Source organism: Protopterus annectens, chromosome 4.part0 (assembly GCF_019279795.1).
Source record: "Protopterus annectens isolate FY-2018-M chromosome 4.part0, PAN1.0, whole genome shotgun sequence".
NCBI classification, from domain to species: Eukaryota; Metazoa; Chordata; order Ceratodontiformes; family Protopteridae; genus Protopterus; species Protopterus annectens.
The window spans coordinates 265765318-265783925 of NC_056733.1; the positions used below are offsets into that span (position 1 = coordinate 265765318).

Below are 18608 nucleotides of genomic sequence, written 5' to 3' on the forward strand. Positions count from 1 at the left end.
ATACATTTTATAATGATTTATGTCTGTCTTCTGCAGGTTTTAAGCTTAAAGATTTTCTGACAGAAAATGAGAAACTTTCAGAGTTCCTCCGTGTCAATGCTTCCCTGCCTCAGTCAGCTGTGGATGACATATTGGATGCTGATGTTAATCTTGAGCAGGTAAGAAAAAGGCAAAAAAAAAAAAAAAAAATCAAAGGTTCCCATAATGAAGTTATTACTACATATTCAATACTATGTTGCTACTAAAATAAGCAGTAAAATAAAAAAATAAAATCACAAAGGGGAATGTCAAACAGAAGATTAGTATAAGTTAAATTGAAGCTGAAGTTATGGAATACCTGCAAAGTATAGGATTTAGTGTGGAAAGTCTGACACAGGTTATGTCTCAGCATGAAGGAACAATGAACACCCAAATTAAGGAGAAACAGATGAAGCGGGAGACATCTGATGAAGAAATATGGACACGGGAAAGAAAAAAAAGATTTAATATGATGCAGTATTTATGCAAAGGAGAAAGCAAAACTAATCAATACAAAAAAACAGCACCAAAGATATTTGAAGAGAAATACAGGTAAAGGCATCTGGATATGTAAAATTTTACAATACAAAAAATAAGAAGGCAAAGGGGGTAGTAGAAAAGAGGATTAGTAATGTAGACGTTAAAGAAATAGAAACCAGAATTATGGACTACCTGCGAAGTGAAGGATTTACTGAAGAAAATCCAACTCTGGTAACGTCACAGCATGATGGAACAGTGAGTCCCCTAATTAAGCAGAAACAGATGGAATGAGAAGCATCTGATTAGTTGCCACCTGAAGATACTCTGGAATCTTCAGTAGAAAGCAGTAGAGAAGTTCAGTTGGAGTTGCACAGCAGGGGACGGAACAGGAAACTTAGGCATCTCTGACACAGTCAATGTTGTGTAGTAGTAGGTCAGTGAGTTCCCATATGGAAGGGCAGTGGAGGATGCAGGATGCAATTGAAGAGAATATGTCACAGGAAGATGCTCTGGAACTTTCTGCAGAATGGTTGCAGGAAACAGCGAACAAAAAGAATGTGCCCTCAGTTTAAAAGAAAAAGATCTAAAGGAAGAGTTGCTTTATTTAATAGAGATGAATCGATGTATTAAGATCAACGAAAGAAACGGATTACAAAAAGTCAATAAGACCCAAAATGTTACAAGTCCCTTAAAGACAAGTTTTAATATTCCTTTCCACAACAGCTCAGGTACCAAACCCTGAGGCAGTCTGCACATGTGCTTCAAAATTTTGTTTGTTGTGGCCATGGGACACAGACTTCTTAAACCCTGAAGTTTTATCAACCCAAGTCATAACCGCAACAAGCACACTTATCCTAAAGAAAAGGGAAAAGGTTAGGAAGTTGCACAGATAGATTGATAGACCGATTTAGTATATAAATGTTCTCTCTCTTTTTTTTAAATAAAGAAAATATGGTGCCGAAGGTGTGAGGAAACAAAGGGGATAAAACAACTGTCTAAATAGCTAAGAAAGGAGAGGTGAGGGTAAAACTATAGTATATTGATTAAAGTACCAAAGGATATCTGTCTAAAAGAGTAAAATTGTAGTATCAATGAAAAGGTTTTCTCACAAAGTACACCAACACCTGAGTAATCTGCATCAAAGGAGCAGCAAATGAGATGTAAGCTAATGTTGGCCTTTGCAGGGGTTATGGGTAAGGGGAGAAGCCTGGGCTTAGGATCTAAAGTCTTTGGTAGCCGAAGATGGAGCCAGGGTCAGATCCAAAGTGCCATCTGGTGAGGAAAGACAGAAGCAGACAACACAGATGTGTCATAGTGGTAAGTAAATCATTTCTGTTTTCTGTTTTAGGCATTGTATCAGTAGCAGCCACGAATATCTATTGAGTTTTTTTATGTCCTGGAAATATGAACCATGAACTGATCAAGAAATGTAAAGTGATTTGTTTATGTAGTCCGTTTATAGTGGGTGTCCTGCTGCTTTTCCTTTTATTTTAAAAGCAGAGACAGTATGCATAAAAATGCAGCATCAACTATGCAACTCTGTAGAATATTAATGTAAAATGTATTCTTCGAAGAGGAACAATGGAAATGAAATTGTCATTTTTTAAGGTGCTCTTTGAAAGTCCAGTGTGGTCCTTGGAACAGTGAACATTAAAATGGGAAGAGGCTGGAGTAAGAATATATCCTACTCAAGGATATAGTGATTTTGAAGTTATTATGGAAGAATAACAGCGAGATTAACAATTCTAATTGTGTGTGTGTGTGTGTGTGTGTGTGTGTGTGTGTGTGTGTGTGTGTGTGTGTGTGTGTGTGTGTGTTTGTGTGAAAGACTTGCAACTTAATGTGTGAGGTGTCATCAACTATGCAACTCTGTAGAATATTAATGTAAAATGTATTCTTCGAAGAGGAACAATGGAAATGAAATTGTCATTTTTTAAGGTGCTCTTTGAAAGTCCAGTGTGGTCCTTGGAACAGTGAACATTAAAATGGGAAGAGGCTGGAGTAAGAATATATCCTACTCAAGGATATAGTGATTTTGAAGTTATGGAAGAATAACAGCAAGATTAACAATTCTAATTGTGTGTGTGTGTGTGTGTGTGTGTGTGTGTGTGTGTGTGTGTGTGTGTGTGTGTGTGTGTGTGTGTGTGTGTGAAAGACTTGCAACTTAATGTTTGAGGTGTCAGGACTCAACAGTAATAGGTGTCACACTTCCAGTCAGGAACTCATTTTGTAGGATGCCTGAGCCAGATTTTGTGTAAGCTAGGTTTAAAAAATCATATTAGTAAAATTGTTGGGTAGTAATACTGATGTATTGAATTATATGAATTTTTGTACACGTTTTATTGGTTTTAGACAATCATTTTTGTTTTTTGAACTGTTTATAAACTTCTGTACTAGTTATTGAAATGAGTCATGTAATCTTTAACATGTACATGAATTGCCACCATTTCAGACTGGTTCGAATGTTGTACCTTTACTGTCAGGTCCCCTTATCAGTGTGTTACTTTAAAAACAGAAGATTGTGCACATGTAATCAGGGCCTCAGCTAACTGGCATGCAGAAGCTTAATTTTTTTTAAAATTAATTATGATATGTACTTGTAGAGTACTTCAAAATCAATTTGCCAGTCTACAAGCTGTTTTTTATTTTACTTATCATTCAGTGTTCGTATGCTGATACATTCTGTTATGCTGCTAACAGAATGATCAATTGTTATAACTTTGAATAGTATTCTGAACAGCTGTTATATTATACATACTAAAGCTGATGGTATTAATGTTATTGCTTTGCTGTCTTTGCATTTGTTCTTGAACATTGCTTAGTATAGCCAGACACTACTCTAAATTCTGAATTATAAATTTCATTCTTCCTTACTTCCCCTACTCACTTTCTCTTAATTTGTGAAAAATGGGCTTCTGACCCATGAACAAAATTGTTACTCCACATTTCCCACCTCTGTTGTGGTCATGCTTTAGGTTTTCACCTTATTTTCTACCCTCTGCTTGCTTCCCCTTTTCATCTGTTTCCTAAATTCCCATTACTACCTTTCAATATGATCAGAAAGTAAATGAACAGACCTCATCCTTTGTCAGTTAAAGCTTCAAGTCATTTCTACTTGCCTCTACTGTGCATGGCACAGGTCATCACCAAGGTGTAGGCACAACCAATGAGGACTGTTGGTGCTTGGATTTCTCTGTAGCTGCTCCATACTTCTGCCTGCTGTTCCAAAATTCCCCACTGCAGTAGTGAGAGTGATATTTAATGAGCTGTTATTCATGCATGCCTGCCTACTCTTAATGAAACCTGGGACTTGTTGTGCACACACAGTAAACATAGGAGGACTGGCTAGGATTACATCTGCACCCTTTATGAATTCCAGGGATAGTCTTTTTTTATTTCTGATGTAATGCCCAATGAGCTCATATAGGGTCTTGACATTTTCTGTATTTTTCACTTGAAGATGTAAGATGCCCACTCATAATTGCAGTGACAGTGCAGTGGTGCAACAGGTAGCACATTTGTCTTTGGTGCAGAAGACTGTGGGTTCTGTTCCCATACCAGATTGATTGCTGATGCTACAGTGCAGCATAAGGTGGGTTGCTGTACTCTTGAGTGTGTCCTCATTCGGATGAGACATTAAACGGAGGCCTCATCTGCTTGAATTAGTGGTAGCTCAAGTAGATGTAAAATATCCCACTGTACTTATCAAAGAGAGTAGGAGAAGTTCCCTGATGCCTTGGACAAATTTTCCATAGTAGTAAAAGTACCACCTCTGGTTTCCTCTGAAAAGAGGCTACTAGCCTAGTGGTACTAACCTGGTTAACAAAGGGTAAATAATGGAACGGAATATAATGCAATGTACTGGACTGTGGCAGTGAAACTGACTGTACAAACCTTCTTATATGAGGCAACATCTCAACCATTCTTAATATAGCTTTCAGAGAAGTTCCTTTGTCTATCCTTGTTATCCAGGGAGACATCCAGTTGAATCCTGTTGTAACACTGTAGGCACCCCCCCTTCTGCAGGGAGAGAATGACCTTGCTGTCTACTATGCCTAAAACTTATGAACTCCCCCACCTGACTGTTCAGTCAGGGGTCTGAGTCATGTTGTAATCCTGGAGGTTGGCCCTTCCTCTCTGGGGAGAAAACAACTTTGTGGTTTCCTACCCCTAAGAATGACATCCCACCTTTTAGAAAGGTAAGAGCTAGTGGGCATCATATATTAGGAGCAAGGGTGCAGGGGCAGGGAGTCTCTTAAATGGCAGATCTAAATGTGATGTTACAGCTATTGCTGCCCTTGAAGCCAGCTTGTTCATGGCATTTTGGTCACCATCACAGTAGTAGCCTGCCAGCAGCTAGGGGAAATATGCCCCAGCTTCTGTATCATAGAAGAAGAGCACTTTATTATATCCTTTATCAATGCCTCCATGATGGCTCTACCCTCTTCAGGCGAAAGGTAAAAAAACTGTATCCAGAAGTGAGCAAGACAGAAAAACCTTGTCTGCCACATAGGGATTTGGTTTTCTACCCCCCTCCCGCCCCACAAAGGACCTTCTCCAGAAACCAGAAAGGAGGGAAGAAACTGGGGTTCTACAAATTGCAAGATTTTGCTTCTGACCCCTCCTGAGTTGGGGGGGGGGGTCTCTAATGCTAGACATCACCTCCTAGGCAGATGTGTTCTGCAAAACCAAGGCTTTTAGATCTTTTCTCCGATGGGCATTATCAGTGCTACTGAGCAGTTGCCTGGCTACTGCACTGTGGAGGTAGTCGGGGCATTTATCCCTGCACCTCATGGCCTGGACTTCCATCAGTCAGGGTTTGGGTGCAGATGATTATAACGAGTGGTTACTCAAGCTCCTTTTTTCTTACCCCCCCCCCCTTCCTTGCTTAAGAAAATTTCCCTTTTTTCCTCTCTCTCAAAGAAAGGCAGCAGCACTAGAAAAAAAAAGCTGCTGTAGTGTCTGGTTATCCAGGTGGTAACACCAGACCAGCAAGGATTCGGAGTCTACCCAGGGTTCTTTTTGGTGTTAGAGAGAAATGGGGAACTCAGGCCAATTTTGGACGCCAGTCATTTGAACCAGTAAGGGAAACAGATGAAATTCCGGATAGTCATGGTGCAGCTCATTCTATCATTGTTGAGAAAGGATGACTGGATGTGCTCAGTAGACCTTAAGTATGGGTATTACCATGTGAAATGGAAGGCACTCCACAACGTTTCTTCACTTCTGGCTGGGAGCCACTCACTTCAAGTTCAGAGCCCTACCCTTTGGTCTCACCAGAGCCCCCCCCCAGGTGTTCACCAGGTGTATGGCAGTGGTTGCAGCTCATCTCAGACTGCGGGGGTTAAGAATGTTCCCGTACCTAGAAAACTGTCTCATAACAGCTCCACCTGGAATCGTACTCTAAAAGCCAGGGATTCCTTGCTCCAACTTTGCTCACAACTGGGGATAACTGTGAACATGGCCAAGTCCAAACTTAAACTTCACCCTGTTTAAGGCATGGAGTTCATTAGCACACACTTGGACAAAAAAATTACAAATCACCATGTACCAGAACCCAAAACTTCCACATTTCAGCAAGAAGCAGTAGAAGTACTTTCCCAGTAAGAGTCAACAGCAAGACTGATTTTACTTTTTCTTGGCTTGATGGCAGCTGAGGGTGCTCCAGTGGACTCGTATCAATACAGTGGTCAGTGTGTCAGCTCATGAATTTTCCAGTGTCTGTCACAAAAATTTGCAAAACTGTTATTAATTTATGGCTAGAGTCTCTGATTGTATCCCAGGGTTGAACGTTTGACCTGTTGTAAATTTTCATTCATTCCTCAACAGTTGTGTCTGGATCCAAACCTCAGATCTGACTTGGACGTTTCTGTAGCTTGTGGTAACCTAAAAGCTCTTGAGCTCTTCCCTACCAACAAAGCACCAACCCCTAACATACTTCAGATCTTGTTTGCTGCTTTCACAAAATAGACATGGCCATCCATAGCTCTCAAGTTTCTTTCATTTAAGTAAGATTTCTTAGTCTTTATAACCTCCCTTTTTCAATTTTTATACCCTCTTTATACGTAGTGTAATCTCGCTTACCATTTTTGGTATTATTTCATCTTTTTTTCCCTTGTTTGCTGTATTTATACACCTGTGTATTTCTCAGTACCATTTTTGGCACTTTTTTCCTCCGACCCCTCTAAAAAAAAAAGGTAAGTTTTCTTTTCCTTCTTTTTCATTAGCTATTATATTTAGGAAAATGTTGGAGAAAGGCCCTTTGGGTTCAGAAAAACATAAAATGTAAGCAATGTAGGCATAAGCTTCCTTCTTCATTTTCACATGATCTATGTTTATACTGTTTGGGCCCAGAGCACTTAAATGTGGATTGCTGTATTGGTAAAAGTTTCAATCCCTGTGCGGTTGCTAATCGCAAAAACAAATTTATTTTAAAGGGGCTGTTGCCTACTACTTTTTCTGAAGCAAATTCTGGTGCTCAGATCCCCAAAAGAAAACTTAAGGAGGTTTCAAAAAGGTCCCTGAGACCGTCTGGTTCCTCCACTCCTTCTTCATCGGAACCTCCAAGAAAGTTTTGTCATATCCGACCACCTGGGATCCTATACCTCTTCCTTGGAACCAATTTTCACCTACCATTGATCTGATGCCGTCTAGGTTACCATCCACCTTCTTGGAGAAATGACACTCAAAATCTCCCTCATTAGCTTCCTGTCATTCTTCCAGGAGTCCGATGGAAGCCAGTGTGGATGAAGAGCTTCCTCTCGGCATGAATACAAATGGGTGTTCTTCCAGCTGCTACCCCTTTGGGTCAGGAAGTTTTGACTCGGACTGCCCGTCCACTGTTGGCTCCTTCTCCAATCCAAGCATTAATTTCGGAGTCCCTGGATCTGAGTCTGCCGAAGCAGTCTGTGTCGGATCTGTGGATACTGTTACCTTCAGCTCCAAGGTCTTCTGTGAGCACTCTGGCTCTGATGAGTTTGGATCTGGATGACTCCTGGAGCTGTGGTGTCCCTGCTAGATCTGAGGTGTTTGAGTCTACTCTGAAGTTGTCGGAGCCGTCTCTGTCCTTCAGAACCTCAGCACTGGACAGCTCAGCTCCGACCTCAGTTTTGAGTGTAATGCCTTCAGGGCAGAGGGAGTCAAAATATATCTTCTTGGCTCTGTCAACTTCTTTCTTCCTGGGACATTTTGCTTTTGAGGTGGTAGACAGAGTTTTGTCTTCTTTCAGCAGGATGGAAGGTTTCTCCCCCCTTGGATCTTCTGTCAGGATCTCATGTGTCTTTGCACCTTGAGCCTCAACATTCGACTCCACAGGGTTGGCCAGTCCAAACACTCCAGGTTACCCAGCAAGTTATCACTGTCTCTTCTGATACTTCTCTGGAACATCCCATGGGAAGAAGTACCTCGGAAGAGCAAAGTGCAAAAGGAGGCACTTGGATTACCCACAGGAATCTATCACAGACAATACTAATTTCAACGAAGGTGAAGGATCCCAAAGATCACCATCTGATGCCGTCTCATTTGGAGACATCCTAGAAATCCTGAAATAAAGAGATGGTTGGTCCTCCCCAAATCCTTCTCTGAAGGAGTCTGTATTCCTGGATGCATTTGGATCTGGCATGCCTGCCTTCTGGGTAACTGTGCCCGCTGTTGACCTCATTGATTTGATCTTGAAGCGGGCATGGAAGGAACCTGAATTGGCTGAAACTTTCTGTAAGGGAGTGCATCAGGTTCTGGCACCATGAGCAGGAAGGGAATTTTTGAGTAAGGGAGTACCTGTTACCTGTGGATGCTATAGTTGTGGTGGTGGCCACAAAGAAGGAACTTATGGAACAAAGTTCCACTGTCTGTCCCCCTAACAGGAAGTTGAGGGCTTTGGACAGGTTTGGGAAGCATGTTTACACTTCAGTGACCTTCACTGTTAGGTCACTGAACTGTTTGGCACATTTTACTACATTTCAAAGAGATTTGATTAAAGCACTGTCAAAATTTCTTTCAGGGACCACTACTGCTGAGACTCAGGCTTTTGTGGCCTCACAGGTGGTGACCCTACAATCCATTTATAACTCGTCCATGAGACTTATCTCTCACGCAGCTGAGGATACCTCAAGGGCAGTGGGTTCAGGTATCACTATAAGGAGACATGCCTGGATGTGCTTGTGTGACTTTGCGGAGCCCTTCCAAGTCCTCTTTCATCAGTGCCCTCCTTGACGGAACTTCTTTGTTTGGCCCCAAAGTGAAGGACACACATCTGCAAAAAAGATGGGAAGACTGTGTCTGCTGTGGGAGTATGTTTTTTGACCCCTCAAAGGACCTTTTCTAGGATCAACAAGGAGGATGAAAAATGTGGTTCAAAAATCCTAGGGTCCTTTCCAAGGCCCACTTGGAAACAGTTCCCCCAGAGGCAGAGGGGGAAATCAAATGGGAGACTCCATCCACTTGGCAGAGGTGGCCCGCAAAACCAAGGGTCTAGAGATTCCCTCTCTGACAGACCCTACCAACGCTTTTGAACGAAGGCCTGATTGTCCCCCTTTGGTGGCAGTTGGGGTTATTTATCCCTGCAGAGCCTAGCTAGATATCACAGAAGACACCTGCATGCAGAGGATCATTTCCAGAGGTTATATAATTCCCTTTTCCCTTCTACCTCCATCCTCAAGAAAATGTTCTGATATTCCACAAAATCAGAGGACTGCAGCAGTACTAGGAATACAAAAGCTGCTAGAAAAGAGTCATTCAAGAGGTCCCACCAGACCAGACAGAATCTGGAACTTAAACAAGATTCTTTTTAGTGCCAAAGAAAACATGGGACTGGAGACCAGTTTTGGATCTCAGCAATTTGAACAAATCAGTTTGGCACACAAAGTTCAGGTCGGTCCATTTTGCAATTTTTGGGTAAGGATGGCAGGATGCTTTCAATAGAATTTCAAGACGCATACTATCACATAAAAATGAGCTAATTAGTCCAGAAGCTGCTTACGCTTCTGGCTAGAGCTACTCATTACCAATTCAGAGCCTTGCCCTTTGGTATCACCACAGTCTCCAGGGTGTTCATCAAATTCATGGCAGTGGTAGCAGCTCACTTGAGACTGCACGGATTCTGGGTGTTTCTGTATCTAGACAACTGGCTCAATAACATCCCAACCAGGAACTTACTCATAACAGCAAAAGATCAGGTACTCCAAACTTCCCTTCTGGGACTTGCCAAAAACTTCAGTAAATCTTTGAACTTTCTCAGATACTGGAGTTTATAGGAACAGTTTTCAACACGGTATCAGTAACAGTTTGTCTTCCTCTTGAAAGAGTGCAAACTATCAGATTCCAGGTCAGGAAAATAGTTCACAGTACCAAACTTTCAGCCCAGTTAATTCTTCAAGCCTTGGGGTCAGTGGCAACCACAATAGTTTTAGGTCCTCCGGCAAGATTTCATATGAGAATTCTTCAGTGGGTGCCAGCAACGCAATGGTCGATTTTTATCAATGAATGTTAGCCCAAATAAGAATCACTCAGACATGCAAGAAATACCTTTGGTGATGGATTCAGTTGGGTCAGGTTCTACAAGGCCTTCCTTTCATTCTCCCTTAGCCCAAGACCATAGTGACCACAGACACATCCCAGATTGGAGGAGGGAACCCTTCCTGGGGAAAACAGTGCAAGGCACTTGGTTCCCCAAAGAAGTCCATACACATATCAGTGTCCTGGAAATGAGAGCAGTGCTTTTAGTGTTGCAAGCCTTCCAAGACTCTCTCCCTTTCAAGACAGCTGCCATTCAGACAGACATTTCTATAGTCTGGTACATCAACAAACAAGGGAGAACCAGGTCGTACTCTTTGTGTCGAGAAGCCATCAGAGTGTGGCAATGGGTGATTTCTTTCAACTTGTTTTCTGATAGCAACGCACATTCCGGGGAAGTCTAACATGATAGCAGACAAATTGAGCAGATCTGTTCTACTACCTCAAGAGTGGTCTCTCAACATGAAAATGACAGAAATTATTTTCCATCAATGGTGCCAGTCTTGCTATGATCTATTTTCATCTCCCTAAACAGCAAGTGCAGCAGCTTCTTTGCCCTGATCACTCCACGGGGGAATCACCGGAGGACGCTGTACTCCACAATTCACCTCCAGTCTTCTATGTGCCTACCCTACAACCCTTTAATTCCCAAATTCCTACAGAAAGCTGCCTGGTTGAAGAGCAAAGCAATCCTTATTGCACCTTACTGGCCTCAACAGATTTGGTTCCTTTTCCTTGGCCTCATGTACTTTACCCACCTTGGATTTTGGATCCAACTCCAACCTCCTGTCTCTCCTGACAGGCTTGGTTCACCCGGATATCTCAAACCTAAAGCTGATAGCATGGTTTCTCCACTTCCGTTAATAGCTAGACAACCTGTGCTCTCTCATCCTTTGTCCGTCATATACTTTTGTCTTCACATAAAGCTTCTACCAGGAAACTTTACAGAATAAATGGAAGAGATTTGTTATTTGGGCTCATCAAAAACATATTGACCCTTTTTCTGCCCCTGTAAAAAAGTGTCCTTAAGTTTTTAGCAACAATTTCAATTAAAGAGCTAGCTCCTTGACCATTAAGATTCAGTTGGCAGCAATCTCTAACTTCCATATCAGATTTGAGAATTCTTCCCTAGCTTCATCAAAGTTTTGTAAGTCCTTCTTGAGAGGCACTCTTCTGTTGAGACCACCTTATAAAGACTCTACTCCACCATGAGACTTAGTGCTACAGACATTAATCCATTCCCCCTTTGAACCAGCAGCAAAATGTGATCTTAAGTTTCTGACCTGGAAAATTGTCTTTCTAGTGACCATTACCTCTGCTGGGCGGCCACAGTGGTGCAGCGGTTAGCGTTGCCGCCTCACAGCAAGAGGTTCTTTGGTTCGATTCTCGGCTGGGGTGCCTTCTGTGCGAAGTCTGCATGTCCTCCCTGTGGTCGCGTGGGTTTCCTCCGGGTGCTCCGGTTTCCTCCCACATCCCAAAGACATGCAGTAGGTGGATTGGACACTCTAAGTTGGCCCTAGGGTTGTGTGTGTGTGTGCCTTGTGTGGAAGGTTGGGCGCCGGGCTGGCAACTCGACACTGTAAAACTCCACTGCCAATCATGAGTGGACAGATGATCTGCTGTGGCGACCCCTAACCGGGAAAAAGCCAAAAGAAGAAGAAGTGACCATTACTTCTGCTAGAAGAAAAAAATGAACTTCAAGCATTGTCTTCTAACCTTCCCTACTTGTTTTATCATAGGGCTAGAGTAGCATTATGGTCCAACCCTTCTTTCTTTTCTAAGGTGGTGTCAGAATCTGACATCAATCAGTTCATTAATCTGCCTGTCTTCTTTCCAAAATTTCAGAACAAGGGAGCGTACATGTTGCATTTGTTAGATGTTCATAGGCAATTATGTTTATACGTATACAGGACAAAAAAAGTTAGAAAATCTGATTGACTATTTTTTTCCTTTGCGGAATTCAAAATTGGTAAGTCAATTACAAAAGTCACTTTGGCAAGATGGCTTACTGACTGTATAGCCTTTGTCTACAGTAAATTGAGTGTTTTCTTACCAAAACCTTTAAGAGCCCACTCAACTAGATCCATGGCAACTTCTTCAGTATTTTTATCTAGGCATTCCATGTACGATATATGTGCAGCTGCAACTTAGACCAATCCTCGTATGTTTATTACTCATTACAAACTTGAGCTGGTCTTGAGGGGAAGAGCAGCATTTGGTTCAACCATGCTCAGGAATTTCCTTCCTTAGAGTCCACCCTGAGCTTCAGGTAGCTGGGGACTCTGTCCCATCTTTTGAGGAATGAATATAACTTGACATCAGATGAATAAGTTATGCACTCACCATAATGTTCCATCTGTGTTGTCCATTTTCATACTTTCTCAACTCCCTACCCACCAACCCCCATCCTTTGTTATAATAGACTTCTGAAAGAACGAGAGTTCGTAAGGGCTTTTTCTGTTAGGGGTATTATATTAAATATTTCTTACTTCATGTCATCTAGCAAACAAGATCTGAGGCATGTTAGGGGTTGGTTCATTGTGGGTAGGAAGGAGCTTGACAGCTTTTAGGTTACCACGAGCTATAGTTATAGCTGGGTCACATCTGAGGTTCAAATCCGAACCCAACTGTTGAGGAAGAATGAAAATGGACAACACAGATGGAACATTATGGTGAGTACATAACTTATTTTTCTTTCTCCTCCCCAGGCTACAGTGACCAGGGATGATTCCCAGCTAGGGTGGAGGGAGGGGCATTTTTTTGAAGAAGATGGTTGAAGGCGCTTAGTCCCCTTCAGTGACCAGTCTTCTCATCAATATTATGAAATAAGGGCAGTTCTACTGGCAGTGCAGGCTGTCCAGGACTCCCTTCCCAGGGATGTGATCTTCATCCAGATAGACAATATGTCAGTAGCCTGGTACATTAACAAATGGGGAGGAGCACAACGTTACCCATTATATCTAGAGGCCATGAGGATTTGGCAGTGGGTAATGTCTTGTCTCCACTTATACACTTGAAGTACAGTGTTCTAGGCTACAGGTTGGGATGCCTCAGTAAGGCATTCAAGTCATCAAGATGACCTCATGGATTCTGTACATGTTCATCGTGCTATGCTGCTGCAGTCATCACACTTGGGTTATCCTGCCGTCAGGCGGTCCTGCAGTTGGCCTGAATTCCAAAGCCTTGGTCCGGCGTCGGTTGTTGTCGCTTCTTCCCTGATGTCAGTGCGGCAGGGGTATAAAAGAGGCAGCCTCCCTTAGATTGTCCAAGGTCTTCCTTAGGGGTACCTTTCTTCTTCAGCCACCTCCTTGAGATAAAAACCTTTTTTCTACAGGCCTTAACCAGACCCTCTTTTGAACCTGCAGCTACAGTTGACTTGAAATATTTGGCTTAGAAGACCTTGTTTTGGTGGCAGACATCTCTGCTAAGAGGGTATCAGAACTACACGCCCTTTCCTGTAATTCTTCTTACTTTGTAAGGACAGAGATACTCTAAGAACTAATCTTCTTTTCTCCCAAAGACATTTTCTGAATTATCACCTAGTCTATCAATCTTCCTATTTTCTTCTGAGGATTCGCCAGCAAAGGAGAATACATGTTATACTTGTTAAACATGCACCATCAATTTAGTTTCTATTTGCATCCACTAAGAAAATTAGAAAGGCTGACCAACTGTTTGTTTCCTTTTTCTCCGGCCAAATTTGGAAAATGGGTGTCCAAAGTTACTTTTTCTTGCTAGTTGTCTGATTATATTTCAAATGTCTGTAAGGGTAGGGGATTATCCTTACTTAAACCACCTAAGGCTCATTCGACTAGATCAGTGGGTACCTCCACTGCTTTCTTCTGCAAAGTATCATTTGACAACATCTGTGCTGCAGTTACTTGTTCCAATGTCCATACCTTCATATCTTACTGCTAGTTGAATTTAAAATCCAGATCAGGAGCATCCTTTGATTCGGCTGTCCTCCAGAATGTCTTTCCGTGAGAGTGCCCAAAGTTGATATTATGTGGGGAGCCTGTCTCATCCATTGTGGACTGGATGGGAGAGACAACGTCAGATATGAAAGCTATGTAGTAAGCATAACAATATATCTGTGTTGTCTGCTTCCTTCCTTCCACAACTTTCCTGCCATCTTCCCCCATCCAGTTGTTTTTCCATTGTTCCTGGAGTGACTGCACTGGTACGTCCCATGGCTTACTCATGTACTCTTTAAGCTGTAGGCAAGGAAGCAGGTTTCTTTTGTGAGGTCTTTGTTTTTTCTAGGATGGCATAACAGTTTTTACTATATGGTATGGGTAAACTCTCTCTGAGGTAACTGTAGTTACAGGGGCTTATGGGTAAAGGGAGGTGCCTGAGCTTTGGATCCAAAGTCTGAGAGTGGCCAAAGTCAGACCCTTGTCAAAAGTAAGTATCTAGTAACCCATCTGTTAAAGAAGGGTAGAAGCAGACAACACAGATCTATTGCTATGATAAGTACATAACTTTTATTTAATGGTAGTTGTTACTCCATATAAGTGATAAAGAACGTCTTGTAAGGGTCTACTGTTTAAATAGTTTTATAGGAAAAATGGGGGTGGGGTGTGTGATGGAACTCATCTGTGAAGTAAGGAAGAATTTGAATAGAGCTGCAGATTGATTGGAGAAGCTTCCACAGAAGGTAATGAATTCAAAAAGTGTAGGGGAATTTAATTCAACATAAGATGAAGAGGAAAAAGTAAATTGCCCATTTACTTTACAACAACCTGTGCACTTTTTAAGGTAAGAAATAAATGAATAAATAGTTTGGTGTTTGCAGACAGATATAAATTCTGTCTGTAGCTTGGGGTGCAGAACCATACAGCTGGGCAAGAATATTGATCCCTTACCAGCTTAGTTCATTTAGCATACTTTTATAAACAGCACTGCATGGAAGGAGGACTCTACAGAACACAGACCCTCAAAGGTTTGAGATGAACTTATCATCATTTCAAATCCCTGGCAGTATGTACATTTGTGACCCAAGAACGCGCATAAACATTATATGCAACAAAATTAAATGTAAACCAGATTTCAGTGGTCATTCTGAAGCTGTTGTTCCTTAGCTTTGACTCTGAAACTAGGCGAACAACAGATTGTTTGGCAGTGCTTTCAGAATGCCAACGTAAAGAAACACACACACACACACACACACACACACACACACACACGCACACGCACACGCACACACACACACACACACACACACACACACACACACACACACACACACACACACACACGCACACGCACACAATCTTCTTATATGATTTCCAGTTCATTTTATCAAAGTATGAATTAGCTTTGACACCCACAGCATAAACAAAAGCAACTCATGGTATTTCAGACCTCAAAGTATGAGACATTTTGCCTCTGTGTTATTTAAGTATGGAAATGTACAAAAGGTCAGAGGAGGTTTGAGATTTTAATACATTCCTCTGGACTTAGTGACCATATTTGTTGTTAGGAAAACTGTGTGGACCTCAAAGTGCCGTACTCTTCATATAGTTTTTACTTCTGTATTTTAGTGTTTAAGTAACTTATGTAACAATGTATAAGTGTGGGTGCATGCTGATTTAAAGTAACCCATTTTCTGAAACGACATTTCTGTTTAGATTTCAGACCTGTGATTTGAAGCAGTAGGACTTTCAAATTTGATTGAAAGATAATGAATGATTTTTTTCCTTGTCACAGTTTATAACATTGATCCATCAGGGACAATTATGGCAGTATGATTTTGCTATTTGTTATCCCTGCAAGTGTTACTACTGGTTTCTTCAATTACTCCCTGTCCATTTTGCATGATTTTAACCTGATTTAAAGAAACTCTAGTAACAGGTTGATTGATGTTGTAAATGACAAGATTTGAGACACCATCTTATTGACTGTCTGCAGTGAGTTAGTCGCTAATAGTTAACAATTAGGAAGTATTTGTGAATATAAACAATTCAACAAATATTTCCTGGCATCTGGCTATGACAGAGCATTTTCTGTTGTTACTAGCACTGTTTGTCACAGTAATTAAACTTAATGATAAGAAGTAATGTGCTTGGTAAAGGACTGCATGTACAAATGCACACATCTATGCGCACATGCACCTTTAAAGTCTTTCCAATTGCCATTTGTCTCTTAGTGTCTAAATGCATTTGTGGTATTGTTGAAAGGAATACATAAATGTAAGATTTAAAAGTTCTAGAAATGCAGTGCTCATTTGCAGTGAAGTAAGTGGAAATATACCAGGTATTTCAGTGTACTTGATGGTTGTTCATGTAGCCAGTTTAGGATAGTTCCTAATGCTGCAAAAAACACATTTGCTATCACTCTGGAGTCTTACCAGCAGGATGTGTCATCAGTAAGCTGTTCATCTCACTCAGAACTGTCAAAATCCCATGATCTGTAAGGATTGCAAAAGAAAAATTAAATTCCTTTTAGAAGGTTGGTGTGCCTTTCAGAATTGCCATTCACTGACACACACATGCTGGGAGTTGTTGACCTCAGGTATAGGACTGTATTAGAATTGGTGAGTAGTTTGGACAACATCTTGTTTAAAATCCTTTGAATGAAACATTAAACAAAGGTTCTGTCTGCCCATTTGTGGTCGGGCACCATGGAACTTCTCAAAAAGAGCCAGGGAGCATCCCTTGTAAATAGGCAGTAAGTAAGCTTAGTGGGATTCACCTCTTCAGCAACAGTTAATCAAGATAGGATTGGTGGTGTGTACTTGTGACCATTTAAGGGACATTTCACTTCATTCATGTACAAGATCAGAGGTTGCATAAAATGTGGCAGTGAATTGTACAAATATCCATTCAGACCTTGTTATTAATGGGAACAAAGGTCTTTGATCTTCATTGCCTGTTACTAGTCTGGGGAGTAGCTGTTTTGGAGAGGGAACTCTTCATTCTTGCCACTGATTTACAGAGGGATGCTCACAATTGAGTTTGACAACCCTTCTGGATTTGCTCACACTGTGTTACATTTTTCAGATACTCAGAGGGTGTTGGCATTAGTATCTCAGAAGGTTTACCTAAGTGTGGTAGTAATTATAGCTTATAGATAGTAGTCTGTAGTCTTACAGTCTTGGTGCTGCAAAAGAATCAAATGCTGACATGAAATAATTTGGAAATAGTAAGCTGTAGTATGAGTCAAGCTCAAAGAAGAGGAAAATGTGCCCAGTAGTTAAAACAATACCAAAAAATCCACAGTAATCACTTTGGAAGTAAATTGGACTAATAAACCATTATGGTATTGCCAAAAATGAAAACGGAGAGCAAGAAAAAAATAAAAAATAAACAACTTTATTAAAGCATTAACTGGACACTGTGTTTTCGTCCGTATACCACAACTTCATCAGGGTTTATTATTCCGATGCCTACTGTGGATTTTTTGAAGCTGTGGTATGAAAAAAATTGGAATGAAAGAACTGTCAAATGTATGTCTTGTTGTCATTGGTGTGTGGAGAAATGTAAAGAACTGTGACACATAATGTAAAAAAATCAAGTTCATGAATCATGCAAATATTTGTCTTTCAAGTATAGTTGTCTTAGCTGATAATAACAGCTTAACGTGAGAAATGGAAACCTTAGCTTTTTCCAAGTCAGCACACTTGTGTAGGATTGCTCAGACTGGAGGTATTATTCAAGAGTAAAACCTTTTTATCTATCCAGAACTGCTAAGTTTGTTCATTTACTGTTCTGTTGCAGTTTTAGAGAAATGTCTCCATTTTTTTTAAGATTTCACTGCTTAACACTTTATAACCAGCATTTTCCAATCAGGTATTTGTGTACCTTTTCAGGTCCTTAAAAATGGATTTGGAATACGGCTAAAGGATCTGTGCAGAACCCGAGACCTTGACAACTTTGTTACTATTGCTAACAAAAGTGTGGCTAAACAGTGTCAAGAGATCATCTGTAGTTCTAGCGAGACATGGCTAAGTGCTGCTGAACAGTCCTTCTACTCTAGCATTGACATTGTGAAGCCCATGCAGGTAAGCCATCCTAGAGTCTCAAGACGCAAAGTTCATATTTCTAGAATACAGTGAGATTTTTCCCGAATTGTAACATGTATATGACACTATTAGCTGCAATCGTCTCCCTCTCTATCCAGGTATCATAAGGTTTAATTCTAAGAAACTTTTGTAGTTCAAAGTTTTGAGCTGATTGGTAGTTCCTGGAGGGCTTTCTAGTCCAAAGTCTTTATTACTCAGTCTGTTTCCTTATGTAATTCTGGAACACAGCCAGCTGTTTGTTTTCCACACTCAAGCAGAGTGTCGCATAAGGTATCTTGTGTTCCTTTGATGAAACAGGTGTTTTTCATCTGTCAGTTTTGTATGACCTAAACCTGTATTAAAGTTAGAAAATATCTTTAACAATGTTAGTATCTGAAACAGTTGGAGGTCTGCTTTATAGACTGTGCAGGCATTAGCAAGACCTCAGAAGCTTTCCTTGTTTCTATTGTTGAACAGGTGTTCTGCTAAACACTGAACAGACAAAACAATATCGTTTTGTATGGTCTAGCTGTAGCTTTAGTACACTGTATTTATGCAGGCAGAATAGTGTTTTGAGTTCTTGGACCCAGTTCTTTTT

General features: G+C 41.0%; 1 protein-coding gene across 1 annotated transcript in view; it reads left to right on the forward strand.

Annotated features, from left to right (window-relative positions):
• Positions 1-18608, forward strand: part of ABCA1 (ATP binding cassette subfamily A member 1) — a 767698-nt gene that overhangs the window by 299388 nt on the left and 449702 nt on the right. The window contains exons 6-7 of the mRNA XM_044068257.1: positions 37-158; positions 17819-18010. Of these exons, the coding sequence (XP_043924192.1) occupies positions 37-158; positions 17819-18010 (314 nt within the window). The remainder of the gene's footprint in view (positions 1-36; positions 159-17818; positions 18011-18608) is intronic.